Source organism: Saprolegnia diclina (assembly GCF_000281045.1).
Source record: "Saprolegnia diclina VS20 unplaced genomic scaffold supercont1.14, whole genome shotgun sequence".
Classification (NCBI taxonomy): domain Eukaryota; phylum Oomycota; class Saprolegniomycetes; order Saprolegniales; family Saprolegniaceae; genus Saprolegnia; species Saprolegnia diclina.
The window spans coordinates 736,996-753,906 of record NW_008246081.1 but is presented as its reverse complement, the minus strand read 5'-3'; the positions used below and the strand labels follow the sequence as shown (position 1 = coordinate 753,906).

Below are 16,911 nucleotides of genomic sequence, written 5' to 3'. Positions count from 1 at the left end.
AGATGCTGGATTGAGGTCGTCCCCGTGCATGGTCCCAGTGGGCGATCAGGCACAGCGGGCGTAAGAACGCAAGTCGTTGTCACCTCTGCTACATCACATAGCAGCCACGAGCTTCGGCTCACAAAAGAAAGGGACGTCCCTATTTTGGCAGTACGTACGTCGTGAAAGGGCCTCGGTGTTTGCACCGCATTTGGATGGACTCGTGAGTACAAAGGTAGCTTGCGTCAGCGATCAAGATCTGTTGCTGGAGCTTCTAGAAAGTGGGGTGTTTTTAGCCGCGTGCGGCGACAGGCCGTGCCCATTGGTCCAAATATCGAAATCCTGTGTATTTTGACCAATCGCATCCTGCGTCGTGGCTACGGTGCGAGCACGGGTTGCCGTGGACGGTATTTTGGAAAATGGCATCGAAGCTCCTGACCTTGGTCGTCCTCGCTGCCACGTGCGCGCTGAGCCTCGCGGGCTCGAGCTTCTACACGTCGGCCGGCGCCGTCAAGAACCTCGACCCCAAGTCGTTCCAGAAGGAAGTCATCGTACGTTGGCGCCTGCTACCATGACCTATGGACGACGATGCGTGAGCGTAGGAAGGCAAGGGCGTCTGGCTCGTCGAGTTTTACGCGCCGTGGTGTGGCCACTGCAAGAACCTCGCACCCGAGTGGAAGAAGGCAGCGAAGGCGCTCGATGGCATCGTCAACGTCGCCGCTGTTGACTGCGACGAGCACAAGAGCCTCGCTGGCCAGTTTGGCGTCCAGGGTTTTCCGACCATCAAGATCTTTGGCGACAACAAGCGCGCCCCGGTGGACTACCAAGGCGAGCGCTCGGCTAAGGCCATTGTCGATGCCGGTGTGCGTGAAGCGTCCAAGCTCGCCAAGGCCCGTCTCTCGGGCAAGGCCGAGAAGACCAAGACCGAAAAGAAGCCCAAGGCCGAAAAGGCCAAGGCCAAGCCTTCGTCGTCGTCGTCGTCCTCGGACGTTGTCACGCTCACGGACGATACGTTTGACGAGCTCGTCTTGAACAGCGGTGATGTGTGGCTTGTCGAGTTTTACGCGCCGTGGTGCGGGCACTGCAAGTCGCTTGCGCCCGAGTGGGAGCAGGCGGCGTCCGAGCTCCGCGGCTCGGTCAAGCTTGGTGCGCTTGACGCGACGGCCAACGAAGCCAAGGCGGCCGAGTACGGCATCAAGGGCTTCCCCACGATCAAGGTGTTTGGCCCGACCGCGGCGTCAGCTTCGGACGCGATCGACTACCAGGGCCCGCGCCAGGCCGCTGGCATCACTGCGTATGCGCTCCAGAAGCTCGAGGCGCTCGGCGGTGGCATGAAGCTCCCGGAAATCACGTCGGAAAAGGTGCTTTTGGATCACTGCGCGGGCAAGGCCATCTGCGTGCTTGCATTCCTTCCGCACATTATCGACGGCGGCAAGGCCGGGCGCGAGGCGTACTTGGCCCAAGTCGAAAGCGCGGCCAAGCTCGTGCGCGGCAAGCCGTTCCGCTTTGCGTGGGTCCAGGGCGGCGACCAAGCGGCGCTCGAAGACGCGTTTGGGCTCACGTTTGGGTACCCCGCGGTCCTCGCCATCAACTTGGACAAGCAACGCTACTCGGTCATGCGCGCGGCGTTTGACGCGACTTCGATTGCGTCGTATTTGGAAGGCATCTTCTCCGGTCGCCAGTCGACGTTCCCATACGAGGCGTTGCCCAAGGTCGCCAAGACGACCGGCTGGGACGGCCAAGACGCGACGTTGGAGCGCTTTGCGGATGATGACGATGACGACATCATGGCCGAACTGGGCCTTGGCAAGGACGAGTTGTAAGCGACAAATGCATTGGCAACTTCTTGCAACACGTCGATGTGTATCAATGTATCAACTCGCAGGAGCATTCGTCTGCACACGCTAAGCAATCCTGGCCTTCTCGAGCCACTTTGGACTCGACCTTCATGCTACTACACAGGACACGCAGCCATGTACGGATAGTCGCAGTGCACGGGTTCGCAAGTGTGGTGGACTCCTTCATTTGCGGCCAACTGCGTGTGCATCTTCATGGAGGCACAGGTTGTCGGTGCTGCAGCCATTCGAGACGCGATCAGCTGTCGAGATTTGGTTCCGCCAATCACAGTGCTTTGTTGATTCGACTGCACCAATCACGAGCCACCATTGCCATCGATCGACCCAACTGACCAGCATGGCGTCCTTCGCTTCGACGGTGCTCGGGCTGCCGCCGATCGCAGCGCTCGTCTTTAGCTACCAGCACGGCGTCTACGCGTGCGTACGCCATCGGTTTGTCGAGTTTGCAACGGCCGTCGGCTTTGACGCGGCCACTGACGGCCGGTACCACCTCTGCCGCCACGTCCAAAGCCGACTCGATCATCCCCTTCGCAGCGTCTCGACGCTGAGCGTGCGCGAGCTCTTTCTCTTCTCCGAGAACGACCGCGACATTCGCTTTGTCTTGCACTTGGCTATCTACGAAGGCGACGCGGCTGCGGTGGCGCGCATTCTCGCCTGCGCCGACGACCTCTTCTCGGAGAATGCGATCGACATGGCGATCTTCTATCACCTCTCGGAAATCGCCGCGCATCTCTTGTCGCACCGCGCGACCGTACTGCAACATGGACGCACGGTCCATCGACATGGCTGGCGCCACGAGCTGCCGGCGCTTGTGGCGAAGCGCAATGCGAGGGCAGCGCTAAAACTCCTCAGCGCCTACTATGCGACTCCATTCGGCGAGCACTGGGCCGTTGACGCAATCATCGCTGCCGTCAAGAACGTGTGCTTGGACAGTGTTCGCTACCTCTACGAGGCGCACCCCGAGACGAAATGCGCCCGTGTCCTCGCGGCTGTTGTCGGCACGCCAGCGGTGGTCGCGGCACTGGAACCTGACGGGTCGCCTTTAAGTGCCGTCGACGAAGCCGCTGCGAATGGCTATGACGATGACAACGTTCGAAGCCGTTTGCGCGGCGGCAGGACCGAGATCGACCACCTCGAGCACGTTGCTTTCGACCTCGACCGCTAACGCCTTGTGCGATAAACCGATGGGAATATACCCAAACATGTCGCGCACCCGATCGTTGCTTCTTCTTCTTCATGCTCTCTCAACGTGCGTGGGGCGCCACTTAGAGCTGCCAATTAGTGGAGTCCTCGCGCGCTAGTACCGGCTGACCGTCACGCTCGGCGATAGAGTCCACGAGCCATTTGTTTGAATACACCGTTTCTGATGATAGCAAGTTGTAGCACCTGCGGATTGCGCTTGGTGTGCAGCTCGCAAGTATACCCATCAGTACAATACCACAAGAGAACGCGCGAGCCGATCAGGCCATGGGAGCGACACCAAATCTGGTCCAAGGGCAGTTGGTCAAGTCGACAACAACCAACCGGGCTTTTAGGGTCTTGGCACATATCGACTTCGGCGGGTGCAAAGCCGCTTCAGCGCATGGGAGCGCACACCACCACCCATCCACGGGGCTCGAATTTGCACCGAGACGGAAGCTATGGCGTTATCTCTCCTGGGTCGCACCTAGAAACCCTTGCGCGGGTTGTGTCCTTATCGATAACGTGTCTATTGCCGAAGCAGTGCTCGCACCCGTGACTACCCGATGACACTCGATCGACAGCCGCTCGTTGTTGATTCTGGCAAGACGGAATCATACCCATGTCCCAGTCAGCTCCACTTGTTTCCATCTCGGTCCCTTGGAGCAGCAATACAGAGGCTTTCACAAGGCACAATACTGGGTCGGCGCGCTAGACCGACCGTCTTTTTGGTGGACCGGAAATGCCCCGAAATTTCAACTTGAAGTTGCCGTTTGGACGTTGCGGTGTCGCGAGATGGCATCTAGATACCACATGTTTTCACCACTCGATGTGCTGCACCTAAAAGTTGATGGGCGAGGCGTATCTTTTGGCTGTGATTGGTCTCTTTCTCAGCGAGTGACGTGATGGCGGCGCGCCACGCGTGAAGTGTTCTTGTAAGGACGATCACGGGCTTGCACTTGCGCTATAAAAGCGCGGCGACGCCTGTCTGCGCCTGTACACGCTGCACCTTTTTCCGAGCTTCGAGGTGGACACTCAGGTTAGTGCCGATTACTCTATTTCGGATTGCGTTGACTTCTTGCGCCGCACAGCGTGCACTCGTTCCTACGTTGAACTCGACCTTGCAGCCACCTAGTTGACCTGGGTGGCGACAACGCTCGCGTCCACACATTGAGCGTTGCAGATCAAGGATCTTTTCACTGAGCGCGCTTCTGTCAAACATCTAACGCGAGGCCGTCTTTTTGTCCTTTCTCTCTTTTTGGTTTCCTTGCAAGTTAAGGGAATCATTTTCCAATTCAATCCCTGGACCACACCATGGCCGATACGAAGACCGATTACGAAGTCGTGACGACGCCCAAGGACTTGAATGACGCCGAGAAGCAAGTCGACGAAGAGAACGCGGCTGCGCCCGTCGAAGGCTGCTCGATCCTCTTTATGGTGCTTCTTTGCGCGCCCAAGATGGCCATGAACATGGCGTGGGCGGCGCAGTGGGCGGCACTCAGCCCGCTCCTCGAAATTCTCCTCGACTCGTCGTGGGTCCAAGTCGTCCAGCTTGTGGGTCCGACCACCGGTCTCCTCGTCGCCCCCACGGTCGGCGTCCTCTGTGACAACTGCACGTCCAAGTACGGTCGTCGCCGCCCGTACCTCTTTTGGGGTGCGGTCACGAGCGCGCTTTGCTGGCTCATCATGATGCACACGGTCGACATTGGCGAGGCGCTCGGCGACACCAAGTCGACGCAGTTCACCGAGTACAACACCAAAGGGGTTCCAATCTCGCGCAAGTGGACGACGGTGTTTACCGTCCTCTGCTACATTTGGATGGACATTACGTGCAACGTGACCCAAGTCCCCGCCGGTCTCATTATCGCCGATTTTGCCGGCGACCGCCAAGTCACGGCCGCCTCGATCGGCGGCGCCTACTCGATTGCCGGCTCGTTCGCGGTCTCGGGCTACATCCTCTTCTTTGGCGCGGCCCACGAGTCGATCAAGTCGTTCATGACGATGCTCATCGTGATCATGCTCGTGACGACCATGTCGGTTTGCTTCTTTGTCAAGGAGACGCCGTATGTGCCGACGGTCGCCACCAACAAGAAGGAGGAAATCCGCGCAGCGTTTTCGGCCGTCTGGACCGGCATCAAGCTCCTCCCGAGCCTCCTCAAGGTCTACGCTGTTATGTTTGTGCTCATTCAGTACGGCTGGACTGCGTACACGGGGGCGAAGGGCCAGTTCTTTGGCATTGTCGTCAAGGGCGGCTCGTCGGAAGGCGCCGACAAGTGCGGCCACGACGGCCTCGCGGCGTGCACGGAAGCGCAGCAGAACTTTAATGACGGTGTCCGCCTCGCGAGTGGCACGACCGACACGATTCTCAACTGCGTCTCGCTCCTCTTCCTCGCGATCTTGCCGTTCCTCGTCCGCAAGTTTGGCGCCAAGCGCGTGCTGACGTATGCGATCATTCCGCAGACGCTTCTCATTGCGATGGCGTTCTCCAAGATTGTGTGGCTCGACATGCTCATCATTGTCATGTGCTGCGCGACGCAGAGCGCGCTCTCGTCGCTTGTCATGCCGACGATCATCCACGTCATTGGCCTCGGTGCCAACAACAACCTCGGTTTGTTTGCCGGCGCCTTCAACTCGGCCAACTGCCTCGGCCAGTTCCTCAACTTTGCCCTCTCGTCGGTGCTTGTCAAGTCGTCGATGGGCTACGCGCTGCCCGTGCTTGTTGGCGGCATCTTGAGTGCGCTCGCGTTCTTCCTCGCCTTCTTCAAGCTCGAGCTCAAGATGCACTCGATGTAAAGCTCCTGCACTCGTGTCGCTGTGAAGAATACATTTCTTGTGTCGTTTCAACACATATGTTCTTTCCAGTTTGCAGTCTATCAAGGTGATGGACCGTGCTCGACGCACGCAACGTTACACCTGATCGAAGGACAACATTTCATCAGCATGGTGCAGCCCACGCACACACGACGCGCTTCTTGTGGAAGCTGCTTGTGGGCTAGGTGACCTGCCCTGGTCGGCGGTACATCTGTGGAGGAGTTGTGACTGCAGGGCTGAAATGGCCGCTGCGCGTTTTGAGCCGCCAACGGAAGACACGTCGTGTGATGTCGAGTAGGATGCTGCGGCTGGTTGTTCGCCACCGAAAGCAATGCGTTCTCACGAGCGACGAGGCTACGACTACGGCATAACTTGTGGGATACGACACCAAAAGTGCAGAATACAAGCGATGAAGAGAAGAAGAGCTGGCCGACTATGAGCATGCGTGTTGCCACTTTGCTTCTATTATATTGAGCAGCTAAGCAGCGTCGCGCCAGAGGTCGTGGAACCACATGTACTGCGCGGGGGCTTGCCGAACGTTCGCCGAGACGATATCGGCGTACGATTGCATGATCACATCGAGCTGCGTCACGTTGGCGCCGCGTCCAATAACCTATAGCAGTGGGCAGGGTCGCACGCAGAGAAGATATCCTGTATACGGGGACAGTGACGAGGCGAAATGGCTTGGCGGCGTCAGATGGGGCGTGCAAGAGCGCCGTGAACCACACTGGTCGATGGCTTCGCATGTGCAAAACGGCAACACCCGGCGCATAAAAAGTCGGTTGATCCAAGAAGCGCACCGGTACGTGGTTGTGGCTCGGGCGCTGGTCGCACACCAGTGCCACGATCGTGTGGGGATCCGGGGCCTTGAGAATCGAGTAGAGGCTCGGAAGACAGTGCTTGTCCTATTCTATCGCATGAGGCAATGCAAGCAAAGCGAGCCGCAACCGGCAAGAGGTGCATGCTCGTATCGTGCTGGCGAAGGTCCAAGACGACGCGGTCCAGCGCCACGTTGTGGAGTGGCCGGTAGAGCTAGTACGCTGTGAATCTACCAATGACCGAGCCGTTGAGCGCACGTACCGCATAGACGCTGCGTATCGACACATGCGGTGGCGCGTGCACAAATGGAAGCAGCTCCCAGCACCCTACGCCAGCGCATCAAGCACAAGAGGCGCCGTCGAGCGGCTACCGAGGTGCGCCGAGGTGACGAGCACAGGGCCTTTGGCGACATCGTCAAGGTACGCAGTGGGGAATGATATGTCGACGTAGCGCTCCATATGCTTCCATCGATCAAAGGCGCGAAGATGGAGGAACCAGAGCAGCGACTGTTCAAGGTTGTCGAGGCATGATGCACATGGGACCAACAGCGTACCGTGCACGTCGTCTGGTACGCTTCCTTGAGCAGCTGCTTGCGCTCCATCTCGGACTTGTCTGGAAAGGCCATGGCAAGGTTCTTCTTGGCAATGCGTTTCCGCCAGCCCGCTAGCACGACGACGTCGAGGTCGACAGCGATAGGCAGCGAGACGCACCGGCGTAGCAGGCGTGGCCCATGATCTTGCCCATGGGCACGAAGATGCATGGCGGAAGGAGGCCAAGGAGCAAGGCGAAGCCATGTGCAAAGGTCGCGATCGCAGTCGTCCAGATCTGGCGGCGGCAGCCCGCCACGAGGCTCGTCCGTGGCGGATCGGCCATGTGTGTTATTTTTCGTTTTTAAAAGTTGACTGGATGTTTGTATGAAGAGTAAACGAATGAATAAAGGACGGTGATTTTCGTTTGGAATACGTAGATGGCGGATGAAACACGCAACTATGTCGTGGTGAGTCTTTCTAGTCCTCGTCCTCGCGAGACTGATGCGCAACTACAAGCATGCAATGCGACCTTGTCGTTTCAAAGGTGAGGCGGGCGCCTGCTCTAGCGAGCCTCTTCACGCTGTTGTACCCACACTAGAGGTCTGCACGATAGTTTGATCCTCATTCCTGGGACGTGCATTCCCGTGCATCAACTCGATCCATGAGACGAGACGTCGACGTTAACGAGGCTTCCGACACCATTCTTTTTGTGTTAAAGGCTATAGGAGCATGGCCGCGTCACGTACGAGCTCGAGGGCATCGGCTCCAGGCGCACGGACGCGTTTCTTGTGTCGCAGTACGAAGATGCCGATCACCGTGCATACGCAACAGACAACGACAACAAGCGACTCGACGGCGCTGGCATGACGAGTGAGCATCGGCAGTGGGCGATGCTGCACTGCAACCAGCGTCGGTGCCACGTTGCTGGAGCCATAGGCGTCGGGCGTGCCAAAGTACTGGAGGGCCGCTTGGGTCGAGATATGAAACGAGATGCGACGCATACTCGCTTGGCACGAAGTATCGATCCCGTCGAGCGCACCGTCGTGGAGCAAGTAGGACGCCAGCACGTACACACCGCACTGTATGTCACCCTACACACGACGCATAAACGCTCTCCAACTAGAAGGTACTAACTAGAGTAGACGTACCGACAGCATGGGCGTCGCAAAGGCGGCGCAATGCGTGGCATCGGGGAACGTGATCATGCGCTTCTTGCTGCCGACGAGGTTGCGCATCTCCATGTTGGCGTACCGGCCTTCGGTCTGCGCGTCAAACTCGCCGGTGAGCAAGAGCACGGATGCATTCGCCGGTATCGTTGTCGTCGCATTCCAGTAGGCGTCACGACGGTACACGAACGGGTGTTTGAGAGCGTACTGCGGGGACACTGTACGACAGGCGTCGTCGTTGTACTGCGTCATGAGGCAGTAGAAGGGGACGAGAGCCGAGACACCGGTGCCGAAAAGGCCGCGCGCGTACTCGGCGTCCAGCGTCGACACGGATGGTGTTGGGTAAACCCACTCCTCCGAGAATACAATCAGATAGTAGAGCATCATGGAAAAGCCGTCCGACGGTGCCGCGACGTCGGCCATTTGCCATGAAGTACTGGACGCTTTGAACTGCTCGAGCGCGGCAATGTCGGTGCTGTCGGCGCGCCACATGCGATAGATGAGCGCCGGCAATAGCTGCCGGAGTTCCCAGTTGAGCAGCATCTTGGAAACGACACTCCGGACATGGTGCGACGGCGGCATGTCCAAGGACACATTGGTGCTTGCTGCGTCGAGTCGGGTGTAGACATCGTGGAGAAGCTGCGTGATATTGTGCTCCTGCACTTGGCCCTTGCAGAAGGGATCGGTCGTGCATCGATCGAGAAACCGAGTGCCTATCAGCAAGGGTGGACATATTGTCTACTGTTCGGAGGACGCACCAACACTGGCCACGTCATGGTCCCAGTTGGCAAACGAATGTCGAAACGCGTCACTGCCGCGCTGCGAAACGACGCCATCCAAGATGAACCCGTGGATACCAGTAGGGCCCAGCTGCATAAGGCGCTCGACGAGAAGCGTGCCATAGCTGGCGCCGTACACAAAGGCTGGACGGTTTTCCCCCGAGAAGGCGCGAAGCATTAGCTACATGCTTGGATGAGACGCACGCACAATGGTATGGCGTATGCACCACAAGGTCGAGCGCAGCACTTGTGACGGAGAAGGCACTCGTGTGCCCGTCTATTTGGCCGTAACATGCGCCTGTTGCAAAGCCAAAGAAGTAGTACCGATCTCGAACAGTATGTCTTGGATACAGTCGGGCATTTCAGCGAGTTCGATGACGTCGCCACCAGGACTGCCTGGTGTCGCGGCTTGGGTCGCGATGCATTGCAGTGGCGCGCTTCGCCCCGTGCCCCGATGGTCCATCGTGTACACGTTGACATGACCGTCCAGGACGTCGTAGAGATCGATCATCATGGTCTCCACTATCGACGTGACCTTGTGAGAGGCACCGAAGCAAGCACGTTCTCAGACTTGCGATCGACGATGCACCGGGGCCGCCCTGGAGAACCCAAATGTCTTGGACCGATGCTCCTTCTTCGAGGTCCGAGCGCGCCACCAAACGCTTCACGAAGACCTGAACCGTTCGGTTGGATCGGTCGTCGCAGACATGGGCATGGCAGAGTGGAAGGACGACGAGGGCACACTCGACGGTACGGTTTCGCGTGCTTCGCCGGGGATTCGTTGATGCAAGTGTGTTGGCGCTGCAGTTGAACCAGCCGTCGACGTCAAGGCCGAGCGCCACAGAACAGAGGCAGAGCCACAGCAACTTCCACGACCGCATCCTGCGACGAGAGGCTGCCACGAGGTCGAGATCGAAAATGCCAGCTGTTCGAACTTAGCAGTGTAGCCAATCGGGGGTGTCGAACATATTTTAACTTATATTTCTATTCAAGCTTGTCATTTGTATAGAATTAAATAAAGGCGGACCCCACTCCGGCGATTGCAGCCCGGAGAACGCGTGGACTTTGCCGATGGACATTACGGCCGACTTCCGCAAGCTAGCGCGATGGACGGACGCGCCGGCCGAGGCCAAGCCGGTCTCGGACTTCATGCAGGAGGCCATCGATGTGGTGCGTCTGCCTCGGTAGATGCAGCGAGGCTCATGCCATGCGCAGCTAGAGAGCCTCCGCAAGATCTCAACGCTTCTGCGCGGCCAGCGCAAATGCTACGTCGACCCCGCCCGCTTTTTGCCGAGCAAGGCCGCCGCCTTTAGCGACGTGGAGCGCGACGAGCTTGAGGAGGTACATACGCCGACTTGCACGTGTTGGATCTCATGGGCGCAGTCGGCGCTCGAGTCGTACCAAGCGTGTGAGCTGCAGATCGAGCAGCTCAAAGAGCGCCTTCAGATTGGCCGGTCCAAGAAGCCACAGACTACGCGCATGCAGATGGAGATGGTCACATACCTCTCGGACGTACGTTGCTGGTCGGTAGTCGCAAGGCTTGACGCTAAGGTCCTAGCGCGTCAAGCGGTCGGTGCAAAGCGTCCAAGCGGCGCGGAAGCAGCGTATTGCGCGACCCTTCTTTGCGTCGCAGCGGTATGCATGCAGCTCCCTTCCTATCAATCGAAGTGCATCAAATTACTAGCTTTCTGCCCGACTCGACCGAGCTCCACGCGCCCGAGCCAAGTGCCAAGCCCAAGCCCACGGCGGCACCTCGTCCAGCAACCACTGCGACGCATTTGCAAGAGCAGCCCCGTGCTCTACCCGCCGTAGGCGCTTGCCTGCGGAGCCCGTTGTCCTCACATGTGATGTAGATCCAGTCCAACGTGAACGACGAGACGTCGTCGTCGTGGGCGTTTACCGAGGAAGAAACCCAGCGCTTCCACGCCGAGAACATCCAGCTACACAAGCATTTGCATGAAGAGATCGAAGCCGCCAAGTAGATGCCTTGCAGGATATGGACAGCCTCTCACCATGGCGTAGGCGTCTCGAGGCAAGCATGAACGAGATCTCGCGCATCATGGGCCACTTCTCTGACAACATTGAGGCGCAGCATGGCGACCTCGAGAAGATTGCTGCGAATGCTGACACGACGTCAACCAACGTCGTCCAGGTACGATATGTGCAACTTGCCTATATAAGCAGCAGAGCTTATTCCATGGTCTTAGGGCAACAAGTCGCTCGCCAAGGCGTACGACTACGGTGAGAACCGCGGGTTCACCATCTTTTGCTTTTACGCGGCCGCGTCGGTGTTGCTCCTCGTGATGCACTATTATTAACACTAAATACGTTGTCCAAGCACACGATTTGGTCCCGTACCAACACCAATTGGGGTAGGCGTCGATGCTGGTGAATAGTGTCATGTGAAAAACCCAATCCAGGCCGTGGGAAATACCGTTGGTGTTGGCCGTGGGAAACTCTAGCGACGAAGATCGACCGAGCGAGGAGCATGAACGTCCCGACGCCGAGGAGCGGTGATGCATGGATGGCGGAAGATGAGTACGACTACTACTCGCCGCATGGAACTGTCTTCAAGGCCTTGGCCCAGAAGATGACGCTCGCGACCAAGGCCTCCAAGGTCGACACCGACGCCCGAGCACCGCTGCCCGAGCCGCCGACGTCGAGCCTCGACGAGGTCTTGCACTCCCACAAGACGAGTCTCCTTGCAGCAGAGCATGCGACGTACTTGGACCTCCAGCAGAAGAAGTCGGCTGCGATGCAGGTAGACTACATGTGGTCCTACCAACTTGTGGCTCATAATGCCCACGACAGCGCGGGTTCCCGGACCTCCTCGCGCTCTCGTCCGATGAGCACGACGTTTTCAACCGCATCCACCAGACCGTCAAGGCCGAGCAGGTAGTCGTCTCATGCTCGCTGTACAGCTGACGCTGCGTCGAATAGCGCAACTTTCACAAGAGCTTTGACAACCTCGCCAAGGCCGACCTCTTTGTCTTGACGGCGCTGCCTCATAGCATCGAGACGGCCGTCGATGCCTTCTTGCGCCAGCGCTGCAACGATGCTGCCGACATGTACCCCACCACGTACTCGCGCGTCAGCATCATCTCGTTCCCGTTGACGCCGTCGACGGACGCACCGCCAAAGTACATTGCCCGCGTCGCACGCGCCTCGGTCAAGCCGGCCCTCAAGCGCCCGTTGCCAAGCCCTCTGAGTGCGCTGGAAGCACCGATCACTTGGACGACGGGATATGTGCTCTCCAAGGACGCCAAGGCTGCCGAGCTCGTCGCGCAGGAGGACTGCGACGTCGCCATTGCGACCTCGACGCTCACAATGCTCTTTGACACGACCCCTGACCGGTTCCGCCAGGTATTCTGCCTTCCTCTTATCGCGTCCAGTTGGGTCTAGACTCGGATGTTGTAGGCATGGATGATCCCGGTCGTCGTACGGGCTGGTCCCAAGAAGAAACACGTAGCTATGACCACAAGGACAGAGGTGTAAGCACAGTCCATGTAGGTGGTCTTTGACAAGCCGCTCGTGAATGCTGTCTGGAGCGGGCGCAAGAAGCTCACGCTCTTCGCTCGCAAGCTTCTCAAGGCGTCCATGACCGAGACTTCAACCTCGCGCGCGTACCATTACCACACGTGGTCGATCGGGTCCAAGAAGATGCTGCTCCGAACGCAAACCCACGGCTATGATCCGGTATCTCTTTTCAAGTATACTGTCGACAGCCTGTCATACGATGATGTTTAGGTGAAGAACGTGGACGTGACGATCCAGGCCAAGATCGACTACGAATGGTGCTCGACGCCCGAGCAAATCACCGAGTCGGAGCGCGCTCGGTGGTGGCTGCAGTCGTGGATCCGTGGCAACGCTGGCATTGTCGTCGGTACATCATTGTTCGCCGATCGATGGCAGTCTGTGATGCAGATGTAGGCCGCATGCACGCCAACGGCGCCAAGGTCATCGATGTCTCGGACAAGACGATCACGTCCGTGGCCTCGTCCGTGGCAAAGTACGTTTGAACTGTCGCATTCCTGGATGATGATGCTGTCGCACTAGTCCGCTGACCAAGTTTGCCATGGTGCAAGAAGTCGTTGCTCACATGAGCGAGTTGCCACCGGGCGAGTACCTCCTCTCGTACGACCCGTCGTACAACGGCATTCACGTTTACGACGCCACGATCAAAGACACGGGCGACGATGCCAAGCTGCATCTTCCAGACTTCCTGGAGAAGGCGGGGCGCTGGGACCGAACACTCTTGGACTCGGTGCTGCCCGAGTGGCGCGAACCGGGTCAAATCCCGTACACGTTTGCGCTGCCAACCTACTGCAAGAGCTACTTTGAGACCAACGGGACGTGCGCGCGTCTCGCCAAAGGTACATTGCCCTATTGCATTGTTGACAGAGTGGACAAAACTGCTATGCAGGCTACCGCTGCGCCTTTGTTCATCTGCGCCGCGACCAACAGCGGCCGCAACTCTACATGATCCAGCCGGTGATCCACACACAGTTCAAGAGGGAGCTGCCGGCGCGCAAAATCAAGTTTCCCTACTGCTCGAAAGCGCTCGCGAACAAGTGCACGACGGCAAGTGTTTCATCGTGGCTCCATGTCAAGCTTTACTCAACAATTGCATGTAGAAAGGGTGTAGCGACCCGCATTTGTCGCAGCACGAAGTCCTCAAGCGTCTTGCGCGCGAGTACGTCGAGGTGGGCATGGCCCGCCACCGCGACCCGAAGAAGCGCAAACTTGCCACCGACGATACGCAAGATGTATGAGTGTATATTCACAAATTACGCTGCCTCTATCATATGTACGCCGAAGCTACTTTTCCGTCAAGGGCCGGAAGCCTTTCCACCACGCGGGGCACGCATACCCGTTGGGGTCGGCCGACTCTGTCCGTAGGATCGTCAGGAGCACGTTCGTGGGGCCATCCCGGTACGTTTCGTACGCTGTACTCAGCAGCGCATGGGCCTTGGCCCAATCGCCGTCGAGGTACGCTTGCATACCTTCCTTGAACGTCGAAAAGAACGCGCGCGGAATGCCTTCTTGGAGCCGCGGCAAAATATCGTTCTTCTCATAGTCGAGGGGCATCTGGACGCCGTTGGGGTCGACGATCGGGTCGCAGTCGATCGAGTAGTTGCCAATGTCAAAGGTCCAGAGATCCATGGGGATCTCACTGCCTTTGACCGTGACGCGGTCGATCTTGCGGCAGTGTGTCTTGGCAAACGGACTGAGCTCGTCCATGAACCACTCGCTGATGAGCATCGGGACTTGGAATTGACCGGTCGCGTTCTCGAGACGCGCGGCCATGTTGACGTTGGGCGAGAGGTACGACGCGTCGATTTTGTATTTCGAGCCAATCGCTCCTTCGATCGCCCACCCAATGTGGAGCCCAAAGCCCATGTGCACACCAAAGTGCTCGCCAAACTTTGCTTGGAGTTTCGGGTTTGAGAGGTACAGCTCGAATCTGCCACCGGGTTCGTTGGCCGCGTGAATGTCGATGCGCATTTTGAGCACGGCCATGAGCGCCGAGTCGACGAGCTCCTGCGGCGTGATTGCGCGCGGCGCAAACCCCGAGGCGCAGAGCTGGACAGCGATACCGGCGCGCTTCTCGGCCTTCTCGGACGCACTCATGATGGGCTTGGAGGCGGCGTCGCGCGGGTCCCGCATGCCGGGTAGGGACCCGTCACAGATTTTCCACGCGAGCAAGAACGCCGAGCCAATGTTCTTGTTGGCCGCGCCGTAGTAGATATTGGCGTCCGTATGCACGATATCGGCGAGCGTGTTGATGTACGTGATGACGCTCTCCTCAAGGATACTGCACGTTTCGGTGAAATGCTCGATGATGCCAAAGCCAAAGATGGACGAAATCTTCTTGCCTACGCGCCAGTTTCCATAGTAGACAATTTTTGTCCAATATATACCTGGAATCATGACGTTGAGTTCGCCGGTCCCGCCCATGTTTTTCGAAATGATCTCGGTACCCGCCGAGCCAAACCCGACTTGGAGGAGCCGGCCGATTTTACAAATGGTCTTTTCCAACATGCGCGTCTCGTACTCTTGTGACGCGTCTTCTTCAATGTCCGTGTTGCCGAGCGGGTTCTTGGCCAAGCGGTTCACGAGCTCCATCTACACACATTCTCGTTTGAGCGGGAAGAATGCATGTCCAAAGATCGCACCATGCGCTCGATGGGGCCAATCACGAGCATGTCGGCATCCCGCGTGAAGAAGAAGATGCTGCCGCCAAAGAGGAAGATGACGATCCACGTCTTGAGGATCGTGAGCTCCGAGTCGGACGCGTTCGACTTGGCAATGTAAAACACAACCGCGGAGAAGCACGTGGCGTTGGGCAGCGTCGTGCCAGTGTTGTCGACGCAGTCAAAGTACGAGATTGGGCTGACGTCCGCGGCGCGAAAGCCAGTAAAGTCGGTCGTGAGGTACGATGCCGACCAGCCCGAGATCGGGTTGACGGTAGCCGTGAAGGGCGACGACGCGACCCACGCCGTGCCCGAGTAGCTCTGGAACCGAACGGTTTGGAGCCAATGGTTGGTGATGCTCTTGTCAATGCCGTAGATCGCAATGTCCAAAATGATGCCGTTGCAGTTGCGCACGTAGCTGTGGAAGAGCGCTTGCATATCCGGAAGCGTGACCAGCCCCGTCGAGTTGTAGTCCTGGACCATGCGATGCATTTGGTACAAGGCGCTTGTTTGGTACTGGTCGGTCGTCGTGAGCGTTTGGTCAATCACCGGAAGGAGCACGATCATGACGAGCACGAGCACGATGAGGCGGCGCGTCGTGAGCTCCGTGAGGATCTTGCCGACCTTGCTCGGCTCGTTGAGCTTGATGACCTTGGCCGTGTCGGCGGTCTTGGTGCGAAAGATGCGCGAAATGCGTACGACGCGAATGAGTCGAATGAGCTTGACGAGACGACCGGCTTTGGTGCCGGCGCGCGACGCGCGGCTCGCTTGGAGCGACGCGACGCTGTTCGAGGTCGCGCCGCCCGTGAGTGCCTCCATGACCCAGCCCACGTCCGCGAGGATCGAAAGCGTCGCAATCAGATCCATCCAAAACGTAAAGCCGAGGCCCTTGTGCACATAGTCGGGGCGCGCGTAGACGTTGCCCATCCACTCGAAAGAAAAGCACACAAAGCAGATGAGCTCGAGGACGTAGAACGTCTCGTCCGCCGCCTTGGTGAAGCCCGCGACGCGCATGTCGTCGGCAAAGAGCGTAAACATGGTCATGATCCCGAGCACGATGTTGGCGTTGCGGCTGTCGAGGGCCGCGAGCACGCGCTCTTGGCGCGCGGCTGTCGGCTGCAGCATCTTGTGCAGCTCCGGGCTCACCTTGTTGGCGACCTTGCTCGACTTGGACACGACCAGCGCCATCGGTACGTTCTCGAGGTTTCGGCCACTGAGTAGCCGGCGGTTTGGCGCGTATTTTTAGAAAGGCGGCCGGTGCATAACGACTCTTGACGTCCCACCAGCATGAAGCAATTCGAGTCGCACTGGAGCGACTGGCCAACCTCGTAAAGTCGCTCGTGATAGTACTGTTCTAGTAGGTGCAGTCGTAGTCGTAACAATGCATCAACCTCTACACGTTATGGAGGTCGCACTGCGATGACCCAATCAAGTACATCATCATCGAACAGCAAACTCGCCTTCTGACAGCAACATGCCAGGCGCATACTGGCAGGCATCTCTCCGACGAGTACGTCGTCGTCGAGGGAGCTCCGAATGCTGGCCTGTGGCATCCCGCGGACGGGAAGCAGTGCCATTCCACCGCGTGTTCAGACATC

At 58.3% G+C, this 16,911-nt stretch overlaps 8 protein-coding genes across 8 annotated transcripts; 5 read left to right on the top strand and 3 right to left on the bottom strand.

Annotated features, from left to right (window-relative positions):
* Positions 1-327: 327 nt before the first annotated feature.
* On the top strand, positions 328-2,043 carry SDRG_05583 (hypothetical protein). The gene is made up of 2 exons (XM_008611306.1): positions 328-530; positions 582-2,043. The coding sequence occupies exons 1-2, from the start codon at positions 399-401 to the stop codon at positions 1,800-1,802; spliced, it is 1,353 nt and encodes a 450-aa protein (XP_008609528.1). The 5' UTR covers positions 328-398; the 3' UTR covers positions 1,803-2,043.
* Positions 2,044-2,067: 24 nt separating this feature from the next.
* On the top strand, positions 2,068-3,079 carry SDRG_05582 (hypothetical protein). The gene has a single exon (XM_008611305.1). The coding sequence runs from the start codon at positions 2,173-2,175 to the stop codon at positions 2,998-3,000; it is 828 nt and encodes a 275-aa protein (XP_008609527.1). The 5' UTR covers positions 2,068-2,172; the 3' UTR covers positions 3,001-3,079.
* A 1,004-nt stretch (positions 3,080-4,083) lies between these two features.
* Positions 4,084-5,859, top strand: SDRG_05581 (hypothetical protein). The gene has a single exon (XM_008611304.1). The coding sequence runs from the start codon at positions 4,329-4,331 to the stop codon at positions 5,805-5,807; it is 1,479 nt and encodes a 492-aa protein (XP_008609526.1). The 5' UTR covers positions 4,084-4,328; the 3' UTR covers positions 5,808-5,859.
* Positions 5,860-6,239: 380 nt separating this feature from the next.
* Positions 6,240-7,532, bottom strand: SDRG_05580 (hypothetical protein). The gene is made up of 7 exons (XM_008611303.1): positions 7,355-7,532; positions 7,198-7,307; positions 7,015-7,150; positions 6,906-6,970; positions 6,774-6,857; positions 6,485-6,730; positions 6,240-6,438 (listed from the first exon to the last, which is right to left on the bottom strand). The coding sequence occupies exons 1-7, from the start codon at positions 7,515-7,517 to the stop codon at positions 6,304-6,306; spliced, it is 939 nt and encodes a 312-aa protein (XP_008609525.1). The 5' UTR covers positions 7,518-7,532; the 3' UTR covers positions 6,240-6,303.
* A 316-nt stretch (positions 7,533-7,848) lies between these two features.
* On the bottom strand, positions 7,849-10,028 carry SDRG_05579 (hypothetical protein). Its single transcript, XM_008611302.1, has 6 exons — positions 9,691-10,028; positions 9,444-9,641; positions 9,347-9,396; positions 9,099-9,300; positions 8,323-9,053; positions 7,849-8,265 (listed from the first exon to the last, which is right to left on the bottom strand). The coding sequence occupies exons 1-6, from the start codon at positions 9,998-10,000 to the stop codon at positions 7,894-7,896; spliced, it is 1,863 nt and encodes a 620-aa protein (XP_008609524.1). The 5' UTR covers positions 10,001-10,028; the 3' UTR covers positions 7,849-7,893.
* Positions 10,029-10,139: 111 nt separating this feature from the next.
* On the top strand, positions 10,140-11,461 carry SDRG_05578 (hypothetical protein). Its single transcript, XM_008611301.1, has 8 exons — positions 10,140-10,289; positions 10,335-10,460; positions 10,503-10,631; positions 10,678-10,754; positions 10,804-10,927; positions 10,973-11,097; positions 11,142-11,271; positions 11,327-11,461. Exons 1-8 carry the CDS (start codon positions 10,191-10,193, stop codon positions 11,435-11,437), a joined length of 921 nt encoding a protein of 306 aa, XP_008609523.1. The 5' UTR covers positions 10,140-10,190; the 3' UTR covers positions 11,438-11,461.
* Positions 11,462-11,607: 146 nt separating this feature from the next.
* SDRG_05577 (hypothetical protein) lies at positions 11,608-13,891 on the top strand (the record flags this gene model as incomplete). The annotated part of the gene is made up of 10 exons (XM_008611300.1): positions 11,608-11,880; positions 11,931-12,014; positions 12,060-12,482; positions 12,537-12,584; positions 12,630-12,815; positions 12,867-13,002; positions 13,050-13,128; positions 13,176-13,492; positions 13,543-13,700; positions 13,754-13,891. 10 exons carry the CDS (start codon positions 11,608-11,610, stop codon positions 13,889-13,891), a joined length of 1,842 nt encoding a protein of 613 aa, XP_008609522.1.
* On the bottom strand, positions 13,879-16,529 carry SDRG_05576 (hypothetical protein). The gene is made up of 3 exons (XM_008611299.1): positions 15,296-16,529; positions 15,041-15,245; positions 13,879-14,995 (listed from the first exon to the last, which is right to left on the bottom strand). The coding sequence occupies exons 1-3, from the start codon at positions 16,499-16,501 to the stop codon at positions 13,938-13,940; spliced, it is 2,469 nt and encodes an 822-aa protein (XP_008609521.1). The 5' UTR covers positions 16,502-16,529; the 3' UTR covers positions 13,879-13,937.
* Between the last annotated feature and the right edge of the window lie 382 nt (positions 16,530-16,911).